Source organism: Natator depressus, chromosome 1 (assembly GCF_965152275.1).
Source record: "Natator depressus isolate rNatDep1 chromosome 1, rNatDep2.hap1, whole genome shotgun sequence".
Taxonomy (NCBI): domain Eukaryota; kingdom Metazoa; phylum Chordata; order Testudines; family Cheloniidae; genus Natator; species Natator depressus.
Genome location: NC_134234.1, coordinates 149,827,338 through 149,844,533, shown reverse-complemented (window position 1 = coordinate 149,844,533; position 17,196 = coordinate 149,827,338). Strand labels below are relative to the sequence as shown.

The following is a 17,196-nucleotide window of genomic DNA, read 5'->3' as shown; positions in this document are numbered from 1 at the left end:
CTGTCACATATCCCTTAAAGTTGTGCCAATAGTGGAAGTAGAAGTGGAGACTGTGCTCTCTCTTCTCTTTCTCCAAAAGGGAAAAGAATATTCTTAACTGAAAATGATACAGGCGATAAATTCCTGAAGGGATCCCCAGGTACGTCCCTGGCTAGGTCCATAAGCACTATGTTGGCTACAGAAATGTAGGAAGCCTGACTGTTGTTATCGCTCTCTCCCCCGTCCCTGCCCCATGAATGTCTCTGTGGCAACATGCACCAAATTTTTCTCTGTTCCATTAGGGCCACTAACTTTCCAAAAGCCATTTTGGAGTAGAGCTCGTAGGGGAGGAAGAGTCAAGAAATGTCATCAGTTTCTCCCCAGTTATTATCCAAATGTTGGAATTTGAGAAGTTTTGACCAGCTCTGTTTGGACAAAAATATAGAAAGGTCATTAGGATGTAGACTTCTGCCTCTACTTCCAAACCATGCATGGAATGGCTCTCCGCATAAGAATATTCCCTGTGTAGAAGCTCAGCTTCCCAAAGAATTCTGAAACTTCACTAATAATTTTCTGGTTGCTCTTGGGCACTTAGGGTTTGCTTATGCTCACAGCAAATGTTGTTGGTTCCTCTGTCATAATGCAAGAGGCCTCTTTAGCCACATCAATGGTCAGTAAGAGCCTTAGCACGTACCTCAAGGTCCATCCTTTCCAAATACACTTTGGAATACACTTTCATATATTGGGTTCCTTTCCTTCTAGCTATTTCAGCTGATTTGGGCTGCAATAATCGCTTCAGCTCCTGTGGGTCACCATGTATGGAATCATTGCGCTACTGGATCTGTAAACACAATTCCTATGTTGTCTTCCCTGGCCTACCTCCAGCCTGCCCTGGTGCCTACTCTCTACTTGCTTATGTGGGTTGGCATGAAGATCCCCCTCCTAACCACACTCAGTGAGAGAGAGAGAGAGAGAAGTTTTCCCTTTGCATTTCCATGCTAGGCCCCTGTGGGCCAGGGTTTAGTAGGACAGAGGGCCCTTCGCATTAGGGAGAATTTTACCTTTTGGGGAAAAACTCAGAGATTTGATATTGGAAAAGCAGAGTAAACAATCATATTAGATGGAAGCATTAGAGATCGGACTTGCCAAATATCTAAACTTAATATGTTTGTAAAACTGTACTCAAATCATCTGACTTTGGAGCCTTGTAGGACTTCTTATGTTTGTTTGAAAGTTATGCTTCAGCATTTCCTAAACTGCTTTTGCCCAAGAGGGTCTCCTTAATGTATTCAAAAATGTACTGTAGTAATTGGGGCTATCTTTCTTAGCTGGATTATGAAGTTTAGAAAAGAAATTGAATAAGCTTGGTTAGTTTGGGAAGTCAGTGGAAGACTGACCACTTGAATCTATAACCCCATTAATTAAGATTGTGAGCAGGTTAATAGATATGGTGCACTAGTGTGTTTCCAGATTTATGAAAAATTGACGCTGAATTTTAAAAAGACTGTTTTAGCTTCTTTTGAGAGAGAATCTCATGTGCAGCTCTAACAGTCAGTAGCTCACTGACTTGATTCTAGAAATAAAGGAGATACACTTAAATATATATGCGTAAAAATGATGACTCTTGTTTTTCAACATTTGCAGCCGTTGATTTACTCTTTTCTTTCTCTTCTTTTGCCCAGAAACACTGGGGCCTCTCTGAGAATCCTTAACAGAATCCCAAAGTAAGAGCCTGGTGCTACAGCCTCTTTTGTATCAGTCTGACCCCAAGTTGCAAAAAGTGTTAATTATCTAATGGATTTACAGAAACTTTAGGAATGGTACGCTATCAAGGTTACAGTTTTCACATTATCTTTGTTATGGAGGCACTGAAATTGTGATTTCATAGTTAAGGCAGTGATCCATTTTGCACTTAACGAAGGGATTCAACTCTGTTTCACATGTGTTCTCCTCAAACTTACAACACTTACTTTTTGAGTACAGAATTAATTTTCTGAGGATATACCAATAAATCCATTCGTTTTTTGCATTCAGATTAATTAAACTGGGTTCTTTATGAAATTTAGCACCTGGGCCTGTCTTTTTTGTCCCGAAGGATCTTAGCAACAGAATAACACACACTTCAGACTTTTCATGTAGTTAAAATTAATTGATATCTTGTGCATAGGCTGTATTCGAAGAAATTAGATTGTAATTAAGTTATTAGGCTACAGACAGGCTCAAGTCAACAGCCTCAAGTCAACAGCCCAGGTAACTCTTAAGTGGAGCTGTTGTGATGTCAAGGGTAACTCAACCAGTTGCCACCCTTCCTCTACAGCTAATTTACATTCAGCATTTCTACTGGTGGTAATTACTCAGTGGTATAAAGGAGACGGAGAGACTTGTATAAAATTGGCAGATTTAGTCCAGTGATCATTGCTCTTTAAAGGTTCTGTAGCTGCCAGCTGGCTTATGTGTCAGTTGGTTGACCGGATAGCACTGCACACTGAGGAAGCGGGAGGCAGAAGGTAGGAGAAGCCATTAAAGCAGAGTGTCACTGGGAATCGATCTAACACCGGTTTTGTTAACATAGCCTTCTAAATACCTAAATCAGTTGCACGTTAAGGGCCAGATTCACCAGAACACTTCCGCTGCTTTGTGCTGCTCTGGGGAGACAAACTTAACTGGTCAGTGCACTCTGGCTACTTTGCTGTACCAATGAACGTGTCCTTAAGTTAAAACGTAAATGATTTAAGGTTAATACTACATATCTTCAGATCATTAGAAATATTGCATATTAGTACTGTTTGGGGATTTCTTTTTTAGTACGCATTCTGTGGACACTCCTTAGGGAAATTCCAGACAAAAAACTGCTTTAAAATGGAACTAAGATTGAGAAGAAGTATCAGTAAGTTAGGGGTAAACAGTGTTTCAGGGATGTTGTAATTATCCCCAAAATCAGCAATATAAACCAGAAATTTCAGAGTTAACTGGATTTTTTTAGTGTGTACCCTTATGGTAAAGTAAGAAATTCCCAGTTAAAGCATGCAAACAACCTTAAATTTCCCCTGTACCAGCACTAGAAAGGGGGGGGGGGGGTTGAAGAAAAAAATCTGTCTTGAAAAATCATTTGTGTATCCTGTGCAAGATCCAGGCAGATTTGCAGTTGGAGGAGTGCATGGACTGTTCCTTAATTACTTCCTCCAAGGAGGTGGTGGCAGGAAGAAATGCTGCATATTGTATGAGCTTCTGGTGCATTCTGCTTCTCTGACTAATCCAGTCCTTCTCCTGGGATAGGAGGCTCTTTGCTACCCTTTGCCATCCACTAACTGCTGTTGACACGATCTAGCCCCAAATAACTAATAACCAAAATTTCACAAAAATTAAACAGTGGCTCAGCAGAAAAATACAATGGGCCAAATTCAGCCCTGGGCAATTCAGATGATTTAAATAGAATTACCTCAGCAATTAATTTGAGCCACAGCTCTATATACAGAATGTCGTGCACACTCAGTGAGTGTTTTACCAGAGTAAAAGCTGAATAAAGATTTGTTAAAGGGAAGAGGGAAATGGAATGCATGCAACACAAATGGTGCATTTCTTTTGAACTCTGAATTGCTACTTTTTCATTTTTCAAAATAAAAAAACATTTTAATTCCTTGCTTTTGTCTATTCTGCCCATTTAGGTTTCATTGACTTCAGTAGGCTTTGGAACTGATCCTTGATTTTATTAACCTTGCTTTTTAATAATTTTATTCATACCCATTTGCTTTGGACAAGTGTGTATGTATTTCTGTTTTGAGTTTGATTATGTGATTATTTTTAATTCCTTCTTATTTTCAATTTCTGTCCTCTCGACTTATTTGGTTTTGGCATGGTTGTTGCCCTTAGGACCTCAACATCCAAATGACAGAGATGTGGAAAGGGATAAACATGAGGGAAGGATTCTAATGTAAAATTGCTTGTGCCATACAAGGAAATATAGTGTTATATACAGTGCAGTTACTTATGGGCTCATGTTTTGGAGTCTGATTTGTGTGTATCAAGAGCGTTTAAAATGTAGTTTTATGAAAGTGTGTTTGAATTCATAGCATTTGGATATGATCCTTTAGACATTTGCTGTGTGTATTAGGACTGCCTCTTAATTCTATAAATGTGGTTTGTTAATGCTTAAGTTTATTGGGCTATAATTATGGAAAATTAGTGTATCTCAGAAATGTACTCTAGATGAGTATCTATAATTATGCTTCAATAATGGGACAGTTGCCCAGTGTTTTAAGTAATGGCTTCAGCACATAATTAACATGTTTCCCTGAGCACCCAGCCTTAGTCTAAACATTTCTTTGTCTTCGATTTGTTTCATATGAGAGATTTATTTATCCTTTTGCTTTGGTAAATCCAGCTATAGGTTAAAAAACAAAATCAAACTGTTTCTTAGAGCATATATGGAGATGTAAATAATTTTTATGGTGATTCTTTCTGCCAAATCTATTAAGAGCCAAATTCCTACTTCATTTAGTTGTTCGCAACTTCCATTGACTCTGGTGGATGGGAGTTGCATGTGAATGGGAGTGGAGAATGTGGCCCAAGCGTAAATTACTAACCTGTTTGTCCGCTGAAAAGATTAAATGACTTTATATAAAGTTTGCTTGGTATAAAGACACTGTGCATGATAACTCCATAATAGTAATAATATATAGCACTTAATGTAGCGTTTTGTGTCTTCAAAGTCTTGGACAGACATTGACTAAGAACTTTTTGCCTGATCCAAAGCCCATTGAAATCATTGGAAAGTTTCCTTTTGACTTAAATAGATTTTGGGTCAAACCCTTAGTCAGTAAGCACCTTTTAATAATAGTTAGCTATTATATAGCATTTTTATCCATAGAAGTCCATAGAAATGCTTTAAAAAGGGGAAAGTAAGTTTCATTGTCCCCACTTTACGGTTGCAGAAACAGTCACAGAGTGCTGAATAACCCAGCTGGTCGGTGCAGAGCTGGGAATAGAACCCAGGCCTCCTGATTTCTGTTATTTACAACTGGCTTAATGCCTATTGCTTTTACAGTTTGGCAGAGCACCATCATGGAGTAACTGTAATTTTCGCTTAAAAAAAAAAAAAAGTTATTGCATCCAGCTGCTTCAGGTACAGAGGGAGTCTCAATGTGAACATCAGTTCTAAGGAGCAACTCAAGTACTATGAAAAATGTTTCTACAGGCCTCTTTCAGGCTTGGTGGAGACCAATAGCTACGTCCTTGGAGCTTCACCCAGCAACCAGAGATCTCTCCCACTTGACCTAGCTCTTACCTAGGATAGCAGAATGCTAACAGAGCTTTTGGAACAGAAAATCAGATCGGAACTTAGATTGGCACAGCAGTAGACAGTAAATTTGAAATTTTTAACTCTTCTATCAATATAGTAGAAGGGTAAACAGATGGCCAGATTAGATAACTCAGACTGACGTAAAAAACAAAGGTGGAAACTGAAAAGTGTTAAAACAAAGGAAACTCTCTTATAAAAGAATGGATTGCTGTATTTAGGATTGAACAGACTGAGAACCCTGTGCTCGTAAAACTAAGTCTGGGTGCCTGGGAAGGATTTTCTTTTCTTTAACTGCTAGGCTGACCAGAAAGCTGTTATGTAATACTGAGGTGGTGAAATCTCTTCTGACGGAGATAATGCCATGGTGAACCTTGGAGCACTTGATATAGTGCCATTTATTTCTAGTATTCAGTACAATGGTTCTTTTCTTGTTATGTAGCTCATTAACAAATCTTCTTACAATATTTGCACTGGTTTCCTATTCTGTCCCCTCACTCTCCATCGGAGGCGAGCATGGACTTTCATGTATCCCATTAGTAGGGCCAGTCTTTGCTAAGACCCCTGCAAGCAACTCCAATTGATGTAAATAGTGACTAGAATGGGAGTTGTGATTCACTGACACCTCTCAGAATCAAGTATTGTTTTGGTTTTCTTCTTGACAGACTCCTCGCATAGGGAAATGTTACAACTCTCATTTTGTTTTATTTATAATTTAAAACAAAAGTCCAAAAAGCAATGGGTACTTTACAAACCATGAAAGCATGAGAAAATAACTTGGCCCAGCTCTGCCTTTTAGTGAAGTACTATGAATCCTGCTCTGTTTTGTATTTCCCCAGGAGATGGTGAGCTCTACACTTTTGGAGAACCTGAAAATGGGAAGCTAGGTTTGTTGCCTGAACAACTGAAAAACAATCGGGTTCCACAGCTAGTTCCTGGAATTTTGGAAAGGGTTAATAAGGTTGCTTGTGGTGGAGGACATACGGTGGCACTTACAGGTATGCAGACTAGTTGGCTTTTCTCTGATCCTGTAATTAAAAGAATCACTTTGTTTGATAGAGCAAACACTCTTATGAAATGTCAGACAATGCCTAGAGAAACTTTTCTTCTATCTTATTACATTGAAAGTGAAATCTGTGGTTTTTTTCCATGAGTTCTACCAGAAAGCCTCCCCTTGTGAAATTTTAAATAACCTTGAATATGTGTTAATTAGTGAGTCACTTTTCTGACTATAACCACTCTTTAATGGCTATAAAGAAAAATGTATGATCTATTGGGAAAAATACAGAACTGGGATCAATGAACTGATTATTTCTAATCTACTTCTGCAGGAATTGTGCACATCTGAAGATATTCAGAATTCATGTATCCTGCAGAATTTTTTTTCTGCAGAAAATACACGTCCGCCAAAGAAGTGCTGCAGTCCACCTTTTGTCCACCAGAGGCCACTGTGGTGCCACAACAGCTGGCTGTGTTTGTGCTGCTGGCTGTTCTAGCACCACAGTGGCCTCTGGTGGGTGAAAGGTGGAACTGCAGCACTTCTTTGGCAGACGTGTATTTTCTGCAGAAAAAAAATTCTACAGGATACATGAATTCTGAATATCTTCAGATGTGCAGAATTCCTCCAGGAGTAGATTAGAAAAAATCAGTTCATGGATCCCAGTCCTGTATTTTTCCCAATAGATCATACATTTTTCTTTATAGCTATTAAAGAGTGGTTATAGTCAGAAAAGTGACTTTCCCAGAACTGTTGCAGAGTAGCAGCCGTGTTAGTCTGTATCCGCAAAAAGAAAAGGAGGACTTGTGGCACCTTAGAGACTAACAAATTTATTTGAGCATAAGCTTTCGTGAGCTACAGCTCACTTCAACTGCAGCACTTCTGGGGCAGAATGTACTGGGGGGAAGGGCGGAATTCTATGCATGCCCAGTATTGCAGAATTCACCCAGGAGTAGAAGTTCATCACAGCATCCTGCCCGCAGAGCCAGGTTACAACAGAGTGAGGCACACAGGGCTGCTGGGGCGGGGAGGGAAGCGAGGTCACAGACTGGGGTTCAGAATAGCTAGGGGGGGAAAGACTGGGGCTCGGGCTCAGGACTTAGTGGGCTGACAGCATTGAGCCTGGCGACAGGCGGGGGGACTGCAGGGACACATGAGGATAGGGGAGGAGGCTGCAGAGACCCATGCGGATGAGGGTTGCGGGGGCAAGGGCAGATGTGCCTGACCTGAATGGGAAAGGTTTGGGTTCTCATGGGAGAGGCTCCCCAACTCCCTAAAAATCCCGCCCCAACCCCAAAAAACCCGTTCCATACTTCTTACACCCATACTCAACAATCTTCCAGGTTCACTCCAGACTCCTTCCCTCTCCCTCAGCTCCTCTGTTACCTCTGACTCCCGTAAGCCTTTGCACTGCTTCTGACAGTTCTATATTGTAATTTAAATTAATTATTCAAAGTTCTGTATTAATATGCTTAGTGTGGAATCTATTTGTCAAAAAAAAAATCAGAATCTTTTTTTGGGGGAGGTTCTGTATTGTTACAGACATACTTGCTGACATATATTTTGAAATAAACTACTAAAATAATTGAAACTGGCATGATTATATTGTGTTATTTTGACAAATAAAATGTGCAGAATTTTAAAATATGGTGCACAGAATTTTAAATTTTTTGGCACAGAATTTCCCCAGGAATACCAATCCTAGCTCCAATACTGTGGCTTTAGGCAAAGTACTTAATGTGTCTGCCTCCATATATGATACTATTATATAATACCTCACAAGGATTTTGTGAGAATGTATTAGTTGTTTGTACCGTGCTACATAGTCTAATAAACTATTAGAGTGGGTTATTGCTAAACTAGCTTTTCAAAGAGAAAAATGACACTACTAGCTCTTCGCTTTCATATTTCTAACTTTGGGCATTTTTATTATTTTTGGTTTTTTTTACTGGGTTTATCTCTCTCTTTTACCAATCTTTTAAATTAGATTGGTTAATGATTCTTCTATTTATACTTTAGCTCAATCCTGAAAATCCATCACCTGCAAGGAGCAGGAAGCTTCTTGAGTGAGTAGGACCAATGCCATCAGTTTACACAGAATCTAAGCTTTTAGCTAAAACGAAAGAAAAGTAAGATTCTGTCTCACAGACTCATCAACTTTAAGGTCAGAAGGGACCATCGTGATCTAGTCTAACCCACCCACTCCTGAAATAGATCTCTATCCTCTGGCTGAGTTACTGAAGTCCTCAAATCATGATTTGACTTCAGGTTACAGAGAATCCACCATTTACACTAGTTTAAACCTGCAGGTGACCTGTGCCCCATGCTGCAGAGGAAGGCTAAAAACCCCCAGGTCCTCTGCCAATCTGACCCAGGGGAAAATTCCTTCCCAACCCCAAATATGGCAGTCAGTTAGATACTGAGCACATGGGCAAAACCCACCAGACAGATACGTGGGAAAGAATTATCTGTAGTAAGTCAGAGCTCTCTCCATCTAGTGTCCCATCACCAGCCACTGGAGATATTTGCTTCTAGCAGTTGCAGATCAGCTACATGCAGTGATGAGCTGCCAAAATCTTAACAACGGGTTCCCTCCTCACCCCACGAGGGGGTCGTTGCCCACCCCCACCCCCCGGGACTCCTGCCCCATCCAACCCCCCGCGTTCCTTGATGCCCCCCCAGGACCCGTGCCCCATCCACCCCCCTCTCCTTTCCCCGACTGCCCCCAGAACCGGGCAGGAGGGTCTCGTGAGCCACTGTAGTGGGTGTCCACCCCACCCCTAAGAGCCAGAGGGACCTGCTGGGGGGCGAGGTGGGGAGTCCCGGAGGTGCTTACCTGGGGCAGCTCCCAGGAAGCATCTGGCAGGTCCCTCTGGCTCCTAGGAGTGGGGGAGTGTAGCTGGGGGGGGAGCGGCCACTCCCCCACTGATCACATCAAAAGTGGTGCCTTAGGCACCGACTCCCTGGGTGCTCCGGGGCTGGAGCAGCCACGGAGAAAATTTGGTGGGTGCACAGCACCCACCGGCAGATCCCCACCCCGCGCCCGGCCCCAGCTCACCTCGGCTCGGCTCCGCCTCCTCCGCTGAACGGGCTGCCCCACTCTACTTCTCCGCCCCCTCCCCCGGCTTCCTGTGAATCAGCTGTTCGGCGGGAAGCCTGGGAGGGCTGAGAAGCAGGCCGCGGCTTCACACTCAGGCCGAGGGGGGCAGAGGTGAGCAGTTCCCCTGAGCACCTCCCTCCGTGCCCCCCCGGGTTACCTGCTGGGGCACGGGCGGCCCTCCTCGTGCCCCCCGCCCCAGCTCACCTCCACCTCCCTGGGCCTGAGTGGGAAGCCGCGGCCTGCTTCTCAGCCTGCCCTGGTTTCCCGCGCAAACAGCTGATTCGCAGAAGCCTGGGGGGGTGGAGAAGCAGAGCGGGGCGGCGCTTTCAGGGGAGGAGCCGGAGGTGGAGCAGAGGTGAGCTGGGGCAGGGGGCGGGGTGGGGAGCTGCCGGTGGGTGCTCTGCACCCATCAGATTTTCCCCTTGGGTGCTCCATGGCAGGAGCACTCATGGAGTCAGCGCCTAAGGCGCCACTATTGGCCGGTTCTAAAAGGGCTTCTAAATTTAACAGCTCCAGCTCACCACTGGCTACATGCCCTTGTAGGCAATCTCATCATACCATCCCCTCCATAAATTTATCAAGCTCGGTCTTCAAGCCGGTTAGGTTTTTTGCTCTCACTGCTTCCCTTGGAAGTCTGTTTCAGAACTTCACTTCTCTGATGTTTAGAAACCTTTGCCTAATTTCGAGCCTAAACTTGTTGATAGCCAGTTTATATCCATTTGTTCTTGTGTCCATACTGATGCTTAACTTAAATAACTCTTCTCCCTCCCTGTTGTTTATCCCTCTGATGTATTTATAGAGACCAATCATATCTCCCCTCAGCCTTCTTTTGGTTAGGCTAAACAAGCCAAGCTCTTTGAGTCTCCTCTCATAAGGTAGGTTTTCCATTCCTCAAATCATCCTAGTAGCCCTTCTCTGTACTTTTTCCAGTTTGAATTCATCTTTCCTAAATGATCTGGGAAACCTGAATTTCACACAGTATTCCAGATGAGGTCTCACCAGTGCCTTGTACAATGGTACTAACACTTCCCCATCTCTACTGGAATACCTCGCCTGATGCATCCTAGGAGTGCGTTAGCCTTTTTCACAGCTGCATCACATTGACGGCTCATAGTCATCCTGTGATCAACCAGTACACCCAGGTCTTTCTCCTTTGTCGCTTCCAATTGATACGCCCTCCCAGTTTATAACAAAAATTCGTGTTGCTTAGTCTCCAAAGGCAAGATGTTGCACTTTGCACTATTAAATTTCATCCCATTTCTATTAGTTCAGTTTACAAGATCATCTAGATCTTCTTGTATAACTCATCTGTCTCTAAGGATTTATGATAAAGAAGCTTTAAGAACATGAAGCAAGAATAACGGGCACAGCAGCTATGAAGCTGTGTGTGAGCAGATACTATTGGTGCACTGTTCGGCATGAAGGAACAGATCCTGAGTATACCCTGTTCCCCCACCCCACTGGCAGGCTGAGTAAGGCCCATATCACTCCTAATACGCCGTGAATGCAAATAACTGCCTTCTACCACCTATTTCTGAGGTCTCTCTCTTCAGGCTCAGGATGGGGAGAGCAGAAGTGACCGAACTCCTTATTCCCTACTCTTATTGTCAGCTGTGATGCTGTTCTTTTTAGAAGTTCAGCAAATAGAATAGATTTTATTGAAGATCTTAATGGTGTTGCTACTGCCTATAGATGATACCCAATCAAGCAAACCAAACATTGTGTGAAGCCAGAATATACTATGGTGCAAGAAGCGAGCAAGGAAAAAAGGAATTGGGCAATATAATTGAATTAACTGAAGTTCAGCTGCCCAAAATGATCTGGGAAAAATTAGTTTTCCTGAGGACAAAATTAAGGCAGCATGCAGAGCTCATTTTCAAAGGTCTCCTAAAATTCAAAGTTGAAGAGGTAAATAGGAGTTATAGGCTAATCTGGATAGGGAAGGGATATTTGTAATATTTGGATTGCTGTCCTTTGAGCTCTCTCATTATGCAAACACACTCTTGGAATGTGCCTGCATGTTTCACACCAAACCTGGATCCTTCTAGAAATCTCTAGCCATCGGGGATTGCATGGATCTCATCTTGAGTCATGGAGCGCTCCTATAAGGAATCATGGTCCTCCTACACCTTCATTTCCTCTAGCCACCATCACAGCAAATCAAAAATGTGAAAGCTACCTGGACTCTTTGGCTACAACTGCTTCATCTGTAATCGCAGCTACCACTTTGAGGTGAGATTTGGAGGAAGTGTTCTTCTGTATCTATTGACATGTATACAAAGGTGGAGATTTCATAAATAAGGTGATAGAGAAGAAAAAAGATTGAAGCCTTTGGTCATTTGCCAAACCACCCACCTTCTTTAAGAAAAATATTTCATATATCACAAATCCTCTCAACTTGCTCCAAAGCCAGACTGGCGAGAAGAAATCTCAAACCTTATTTTGGCTCGAAAAAATATAAAACCCTATTGTCAGAAGCACAGTTATGCTGCTTGTACCTTTGGGCCTTTTTCTGCTGTCAAACACAATGCTTGAGTCCTAACTCAAACGATCTTGAACTTATCCCATTTTACTAAGTTTTGGAGGGGACCATCTTTATTCTGTTTTGGTGGCATGCAATGGAACCATGTCCTAACAGTAAGTGTTCAAGATAGTTTGGAACAGTTTTGCTATGCCTTTGTACTCGACCAGAACTTCCTCCTTTTCTCATCCCTTTACAGGGATCCCGTTCATTAGAAACTGCTGAGGGATTTAGTCATAGAGAAGGGTTATCTCGAGTAGAGTAACAGAAGTGATTCCTCAGCCATATCAGAGACAGAGATGCTGTTCCGAATACTTCCTTAGCCCTAGTGGTTTTTATTTCGTTGGGTTTTTTTGGGGGGTATCTTCTATTATAGGCTCAAGCACTCTGAAAATTCAGAATAGTGGCCTTGGCCTCAATAATTGCATTACAAATCTAAGGGATGGTTTGCCTGACCCTCTTGTTTCTATGTATTCCATAAAGACTGCTCACAGCAAATACCTTATTTTCTGTGTTGGAGAGGATCATTACCTGTATTTGATTTTTCTTTTGCATCCATGTTCTTTAGCAAATGTTTTACTGTGGTGGCAACTCACTTGAGAAAGCTGTGCGTTCTTTTTTTCTCCTTCCATGGCAACTGACTGCTGAAAGCACAGATGTTCAAAGAGGCTTAAATTGCCTTAGAGAAGAGTATGTTCCATACCTCGGTTTAGATTTAGTGAAAAATATGATAAAACATCCAACTTCACTTAAACTCATTATGTTCATCAGAGCAAGGATGACAAAGGTCTGTTTGTCTCCAGAGAAATTTCACGACCTATTTGAATGTTGCTAAGGCTATTAGAATTTATGGCATCATGCATCCTGGGAAATCCATTTGCCAAATTGAGGGTGAGACTTCAGTTCTGGCTAAAGAAAGTATCTGCTTCAAGAACAATCTGTATTCATATAGACTTCGTATGGAAAGCCTAGGTATCTATCAGTTATTCTTCTGTTAATTGGAATTGAGGGATCGCTTTCTGATTTCTTATTTTACTTTACTTGTTAGCAATCCCTTTCTGGATATTTTTCCTAGCACTGAATCTTCCAGCAGAGGGAGCTTTAATATTAAATTTAGTAGGAAGATAACTTTATAAAAAGTATTCTGCATACTTAAAAAAAAAAAAAAGTCTTGCTCTTTATATTTCATGGTCTTTTGATTTTGCAGAAGTGACCCTTAAAATTGTTTTAAAAGAGTGATGAGGGGAAAAGGTATCCTGTAAGCAGAAAACTCTTTTTTTCAGCTTTGTGTTACAAGGCCTGATCCTGTATTCTTTGTTGACCTGAAGTTGCAATTAAAGTCAATGACTATGTTGGGCTAGTAATGCCGGGTCTGCTCTACTTCTGTTTTCTTCCCATCCCTCCTCTTCTCCCACAATAGAGACAAGATGAAGGTGGGAGAGTGGTTGGGAGATAGCGCTGGAGTAAATGTAATGTGTGATTTGTGTTTAAATGTGCTACCAGTTTATTGCTTCTCTGAGAATGCAGCAAAAAAGCATTCAGTTACTGTACATAGATGGCTGGTGTGATGGCCTGGCATCCTCCACAGGGGTGGGAGGAGCTTGTGCTTGCCCTGCTTCTGGTGCTATGGTGTGGCGTCTACCTCTGTGGGTAGGAGGAATTCCTGCCCCTGTGCTGCAGTCTGGCTTTTACCCCGCAAGTGGGAGGGCACCTAGTCGCCCTGCTGCTGGTGTGCAGTGTGACTTCTACTTAAGTTTGATTTCCTGTGGGAGTACAATGTACGTTCAGACATACTCACTTCCATTCAGAAGTCTTGAGTTCTCTCTTTCTCTTGGTAGCGAGATGTGTGGCTCCTTTACTTCCACTTAAAAAATCGTCAGCTATTTTCAACATATGCAAACATCAAAACTATTTTTAAATGCTTTTATTTAGCTGCTGAATGTAACCTTGCCATCTGAATGACCTTGATTCTTGAACAGAGAGAAACTTTCTAAAAGCAAATGTTCCTTACACCTGCTGGTGGTTGTATGGATAATGTATATGAAGAGGAAAATTAAGCCTGGAGTCTCCAGATACACTGCAATAACAACATTGTCAGTGTTTTTTAATGTTTAAGCAATACCAGACCTGCAAAGATCTGGATCGTACATAATAGAGTTTTGCATATGGCAAGAAGTTCAAGAGTAAGCTGTTGAAGAGGAAAATATACATAATGATTTTTTTAAAATAATTGTGGGCTTGTGTTGACCTCAGCTGTAATATATAACATTGTATAATTTTCATTGGCTGACTTTCACATGTGCATTTAGTCAATAGCTTATTTTGCAAGTACGCCATGAAACAAAATATGTAGCAGCTCGTACCAGTTTATTTTCTATATCAGTGGTTCCCAGACTTGTTCCACCACTTGTGCAGGGAAAGCCTCTGTCGGACCAGGCTGGTTTGTTTACCTGCCGTGTCCGCAGGTTCGGCCGATTGCGGCTCCCACTGGCCACGATTCACTGCTCCAGGCCAATGGGAGCTGCTGGAAGCGGCGGCCAGTACATCCCTTGGCCGGGCCCATCAGGGGCTTTCCCTGCACAAGTGGCGGAACAAGTTTGGGAACCACTGTTCTATATGTTTAGTTAAATCTTTCGGACGGAGGGTGGTTTTTTCATGTCATGTTCCTTTTGATTTTTCTCTTTCATTGTGATTACACTTTATGAATTGATAAAATGTAAAACTTTTTTTCATAAAGTTGGAGTGTGATTTGATTTCTGTTTTGCCAGTAGTGGGGAGGTCATAAATAGGACATATTAACTGTTTGTTTACTTTCCATGTACAATTTTCAGAAACAGATGTATATACCTTTGGCCTTGGACAATATGGGCAACTTGGACATGGTACGTTTATTTTTGAAACGTCGGCACCAAAGGCTGTGGAACATCTGAAGAGGCATAAAATATGTAACATTGCATGTGGGGAAAATCATACAGCTGTAATAGCAGGTATGTATGCTGAAACTTCTGAAATGTACTTAAAATGATAAAGTATTATCATTTATGATATGGAATTTGTTTATTATAAAATGAGCACAGTGAGGAAAACATGCAGATTTCATTTAAGGTTAAGTGACTGCCCAATCCAGTGGTCAGTGGAAGAGCCAGATTGGAATTTAGGAATTCTGTTTTTGACTTTCTGTATATGCTTATTCCTGTAGACCACGCTGCCTCTTAAGGAAGCTGTAGCCTCACAAAGTCCTCCCTGACACTCATGCATGAGTCTCAGTTTTGCTATACAGTTGTATTGTATTTTTTATTAGTATTTCATTTTTTGGTTATCTAGACTAACAATCCCAGACAATACTTTTGTCTGAAAATGTATTTATCTTCTGGAAACATATTCAGCAGTTTAAAAATCATACAAATCTTTGTTCAGATTCAATTTTTGAAAATGAAATACACCTTGCTTTCAAAATGTATTTAATTCTACTCTTATAACAGTTTTGTCATGTGCTTTTAATGCACCTTCTACATTAGTAACATGTTTCTTTTTCCATGTAGACAACGGCCTTATGTTTACTTTTGGAGATGGACGACACGGCAAATTAGGACTTGGAGAAGAGAATTTTACTAATCAATTCATACCCACCTTATGTTCTAATTTCTTGAAGTTTACAGTCTGTTTGGTAAGGCTTTGCTTTGTTCTTTTTTCTCAAGCTTTGAAATGCTTATACTTTATAAAATCATTTCATATCTTATTAAAGGAAATCTGACCGTTTAAAATCAACCCTAACCCTTATAGTATTTTATTAATACTGTAGATTAATACTGAAAGAATGTTAAAATGTTTTGTTTTATTTACCACTTCTCATTCTGCTGCTTCACTTCTTGCTCTGTGATCGGTTTGGACCATAAAAATAGACTAGTCAGTTTTTCTTTCAGATTGTTATGCGCTTTCACAACATTGCAATGTTTAGGTTGCAAACACTTCAAAGGAATCCATAAATTTCAGACAAATTTTTTTTTAAACATTTTGGTAGTTTTAGTTTTAGGAATAGCCTTCTACCCAGTGTGTGGACCTAAACCGCCTGGTATATATCACTTTAATATCACAGATTATTTATAATGTAGGTTATTTACAAAAGTTTAATCAAATGAAAATGTGATTAGTTTTTTACTCCGAACGTGATGAGAAAAGAGAGGAAATATTGTTCTTTTAGGTTAGTGTTTTAGTCTTTCTGCTGGTATTGAGGAAAATTGCTGTAATGCTAGCTCCAAACATTCAGAAATTGAGTCAGGCCCCAAAAGATCAATTAAACAAACAAACAAAACCAAAACCATTTTGAGTTCTTTTTATTTGCTTCTGTTTTTTGGGCCATCAACATGCCACTTGGGTCATGTTTTCAAGCTTTTCTCTACAGCTATGTGGGCTAGAAACTTTTTTAAAAAAAGAAAGTTGAGATTCTCATGTAATAACTTTGTCTCCCAGATTGGCTAGGGCTCTAAATAAAACATCAAATATTATGAGACTAGTGGTAGTTTTCAAGAGATGGTAACATTGTGTATATGTCATATTGGCTAACTTCAGAATGATTTACTAAACTCCTTTGAAAACTGATGCAGAATTTGTTGCTTGCTTCTAGAGAGTTGGCTAGTTTTATTCGGTTTTACAATATATTGTATTTAAAAAGTTTCAATCCATTACATATTTTAAACATCAGTGATTACAGTTTGTACTTTATCATACTGAAATCTGTAACTTAGTGTGGAGCAAAACATTTGGATCTTCTAACCTGTTTCTTAGTCGTTGGTCCAGAAGATGAATGCAAGTCGATGAGATCCTTTTGTGTTTACACTGTAGGTTGCTTGCGGTGGCTGTCATATGCTAGTTTTTGCCACTCCAAGGCCTAAAGGGTCTGAAGAAATACACGAAGATTTACGTGAAAACTGTTTGGCTGCTACTATCTCTAAACTGGGTGGTGATTCATTAGTAACTAACACCTTGCAGAGAACGTTATCGGCTCGAATGCGGCGGAGAGAGAGGGTAAATTCAGAGCTAACTATTTCTGACATTTATTAAGTTTTCATGATTTTTTACAGGAAAAAAGACTTTTTTTAAAAAAAAATTTAAATTATAACTTACACTCACCAGATAAATATCCCTCTTTGAAATAAATGTTTGTATTTCAAGGTTCTTCTTTGAGTAATGTTCCTGTGAGGGCTCCACTTCAGGTGTGCCTGCACCTTTAATTGGAGATTTTAGTAACAGTGCCCATTCAGCCCATGCATGTGCTCCATACATCCTTGTGCCTTGCAGCAAGG

General features: G+C 40.9%; 1 protein-coding gene across 2 annotated transcripts in view; it reads left to right on the top strand.

Annotated features, from left to right (window-relative positions):
* The window catches only part of RPGR (retinitis pigmentosa GTPase regulator), a 92,979-nt gene that overhangs the window by 22,865 nt on the left and 52,918 nt on the right, over nt 1–17,196 (top strand). For both annotated transcript variants that reach the window (XM_074968812.1, XM_074968820.1), the window contains exons 7-10: nt 6,115–6,273; nt 14,725–14,880; nt 15,436–15,560; nt 16,736–16,918. In XM_074968812.1, the coding sequence (XP_074824913.1) occupies nt 6,115–6,273; nt 14,725–14,880; nt 15,436–15,560; nt 16,736–16,918 (623 nt within the window). The remainder of the gene's footprint in view (nt 1–6,114; nt 6,274–14,724; nt 14,881–15,435; nt 15,561–16,735; nt 16,919–17,196) is intronic.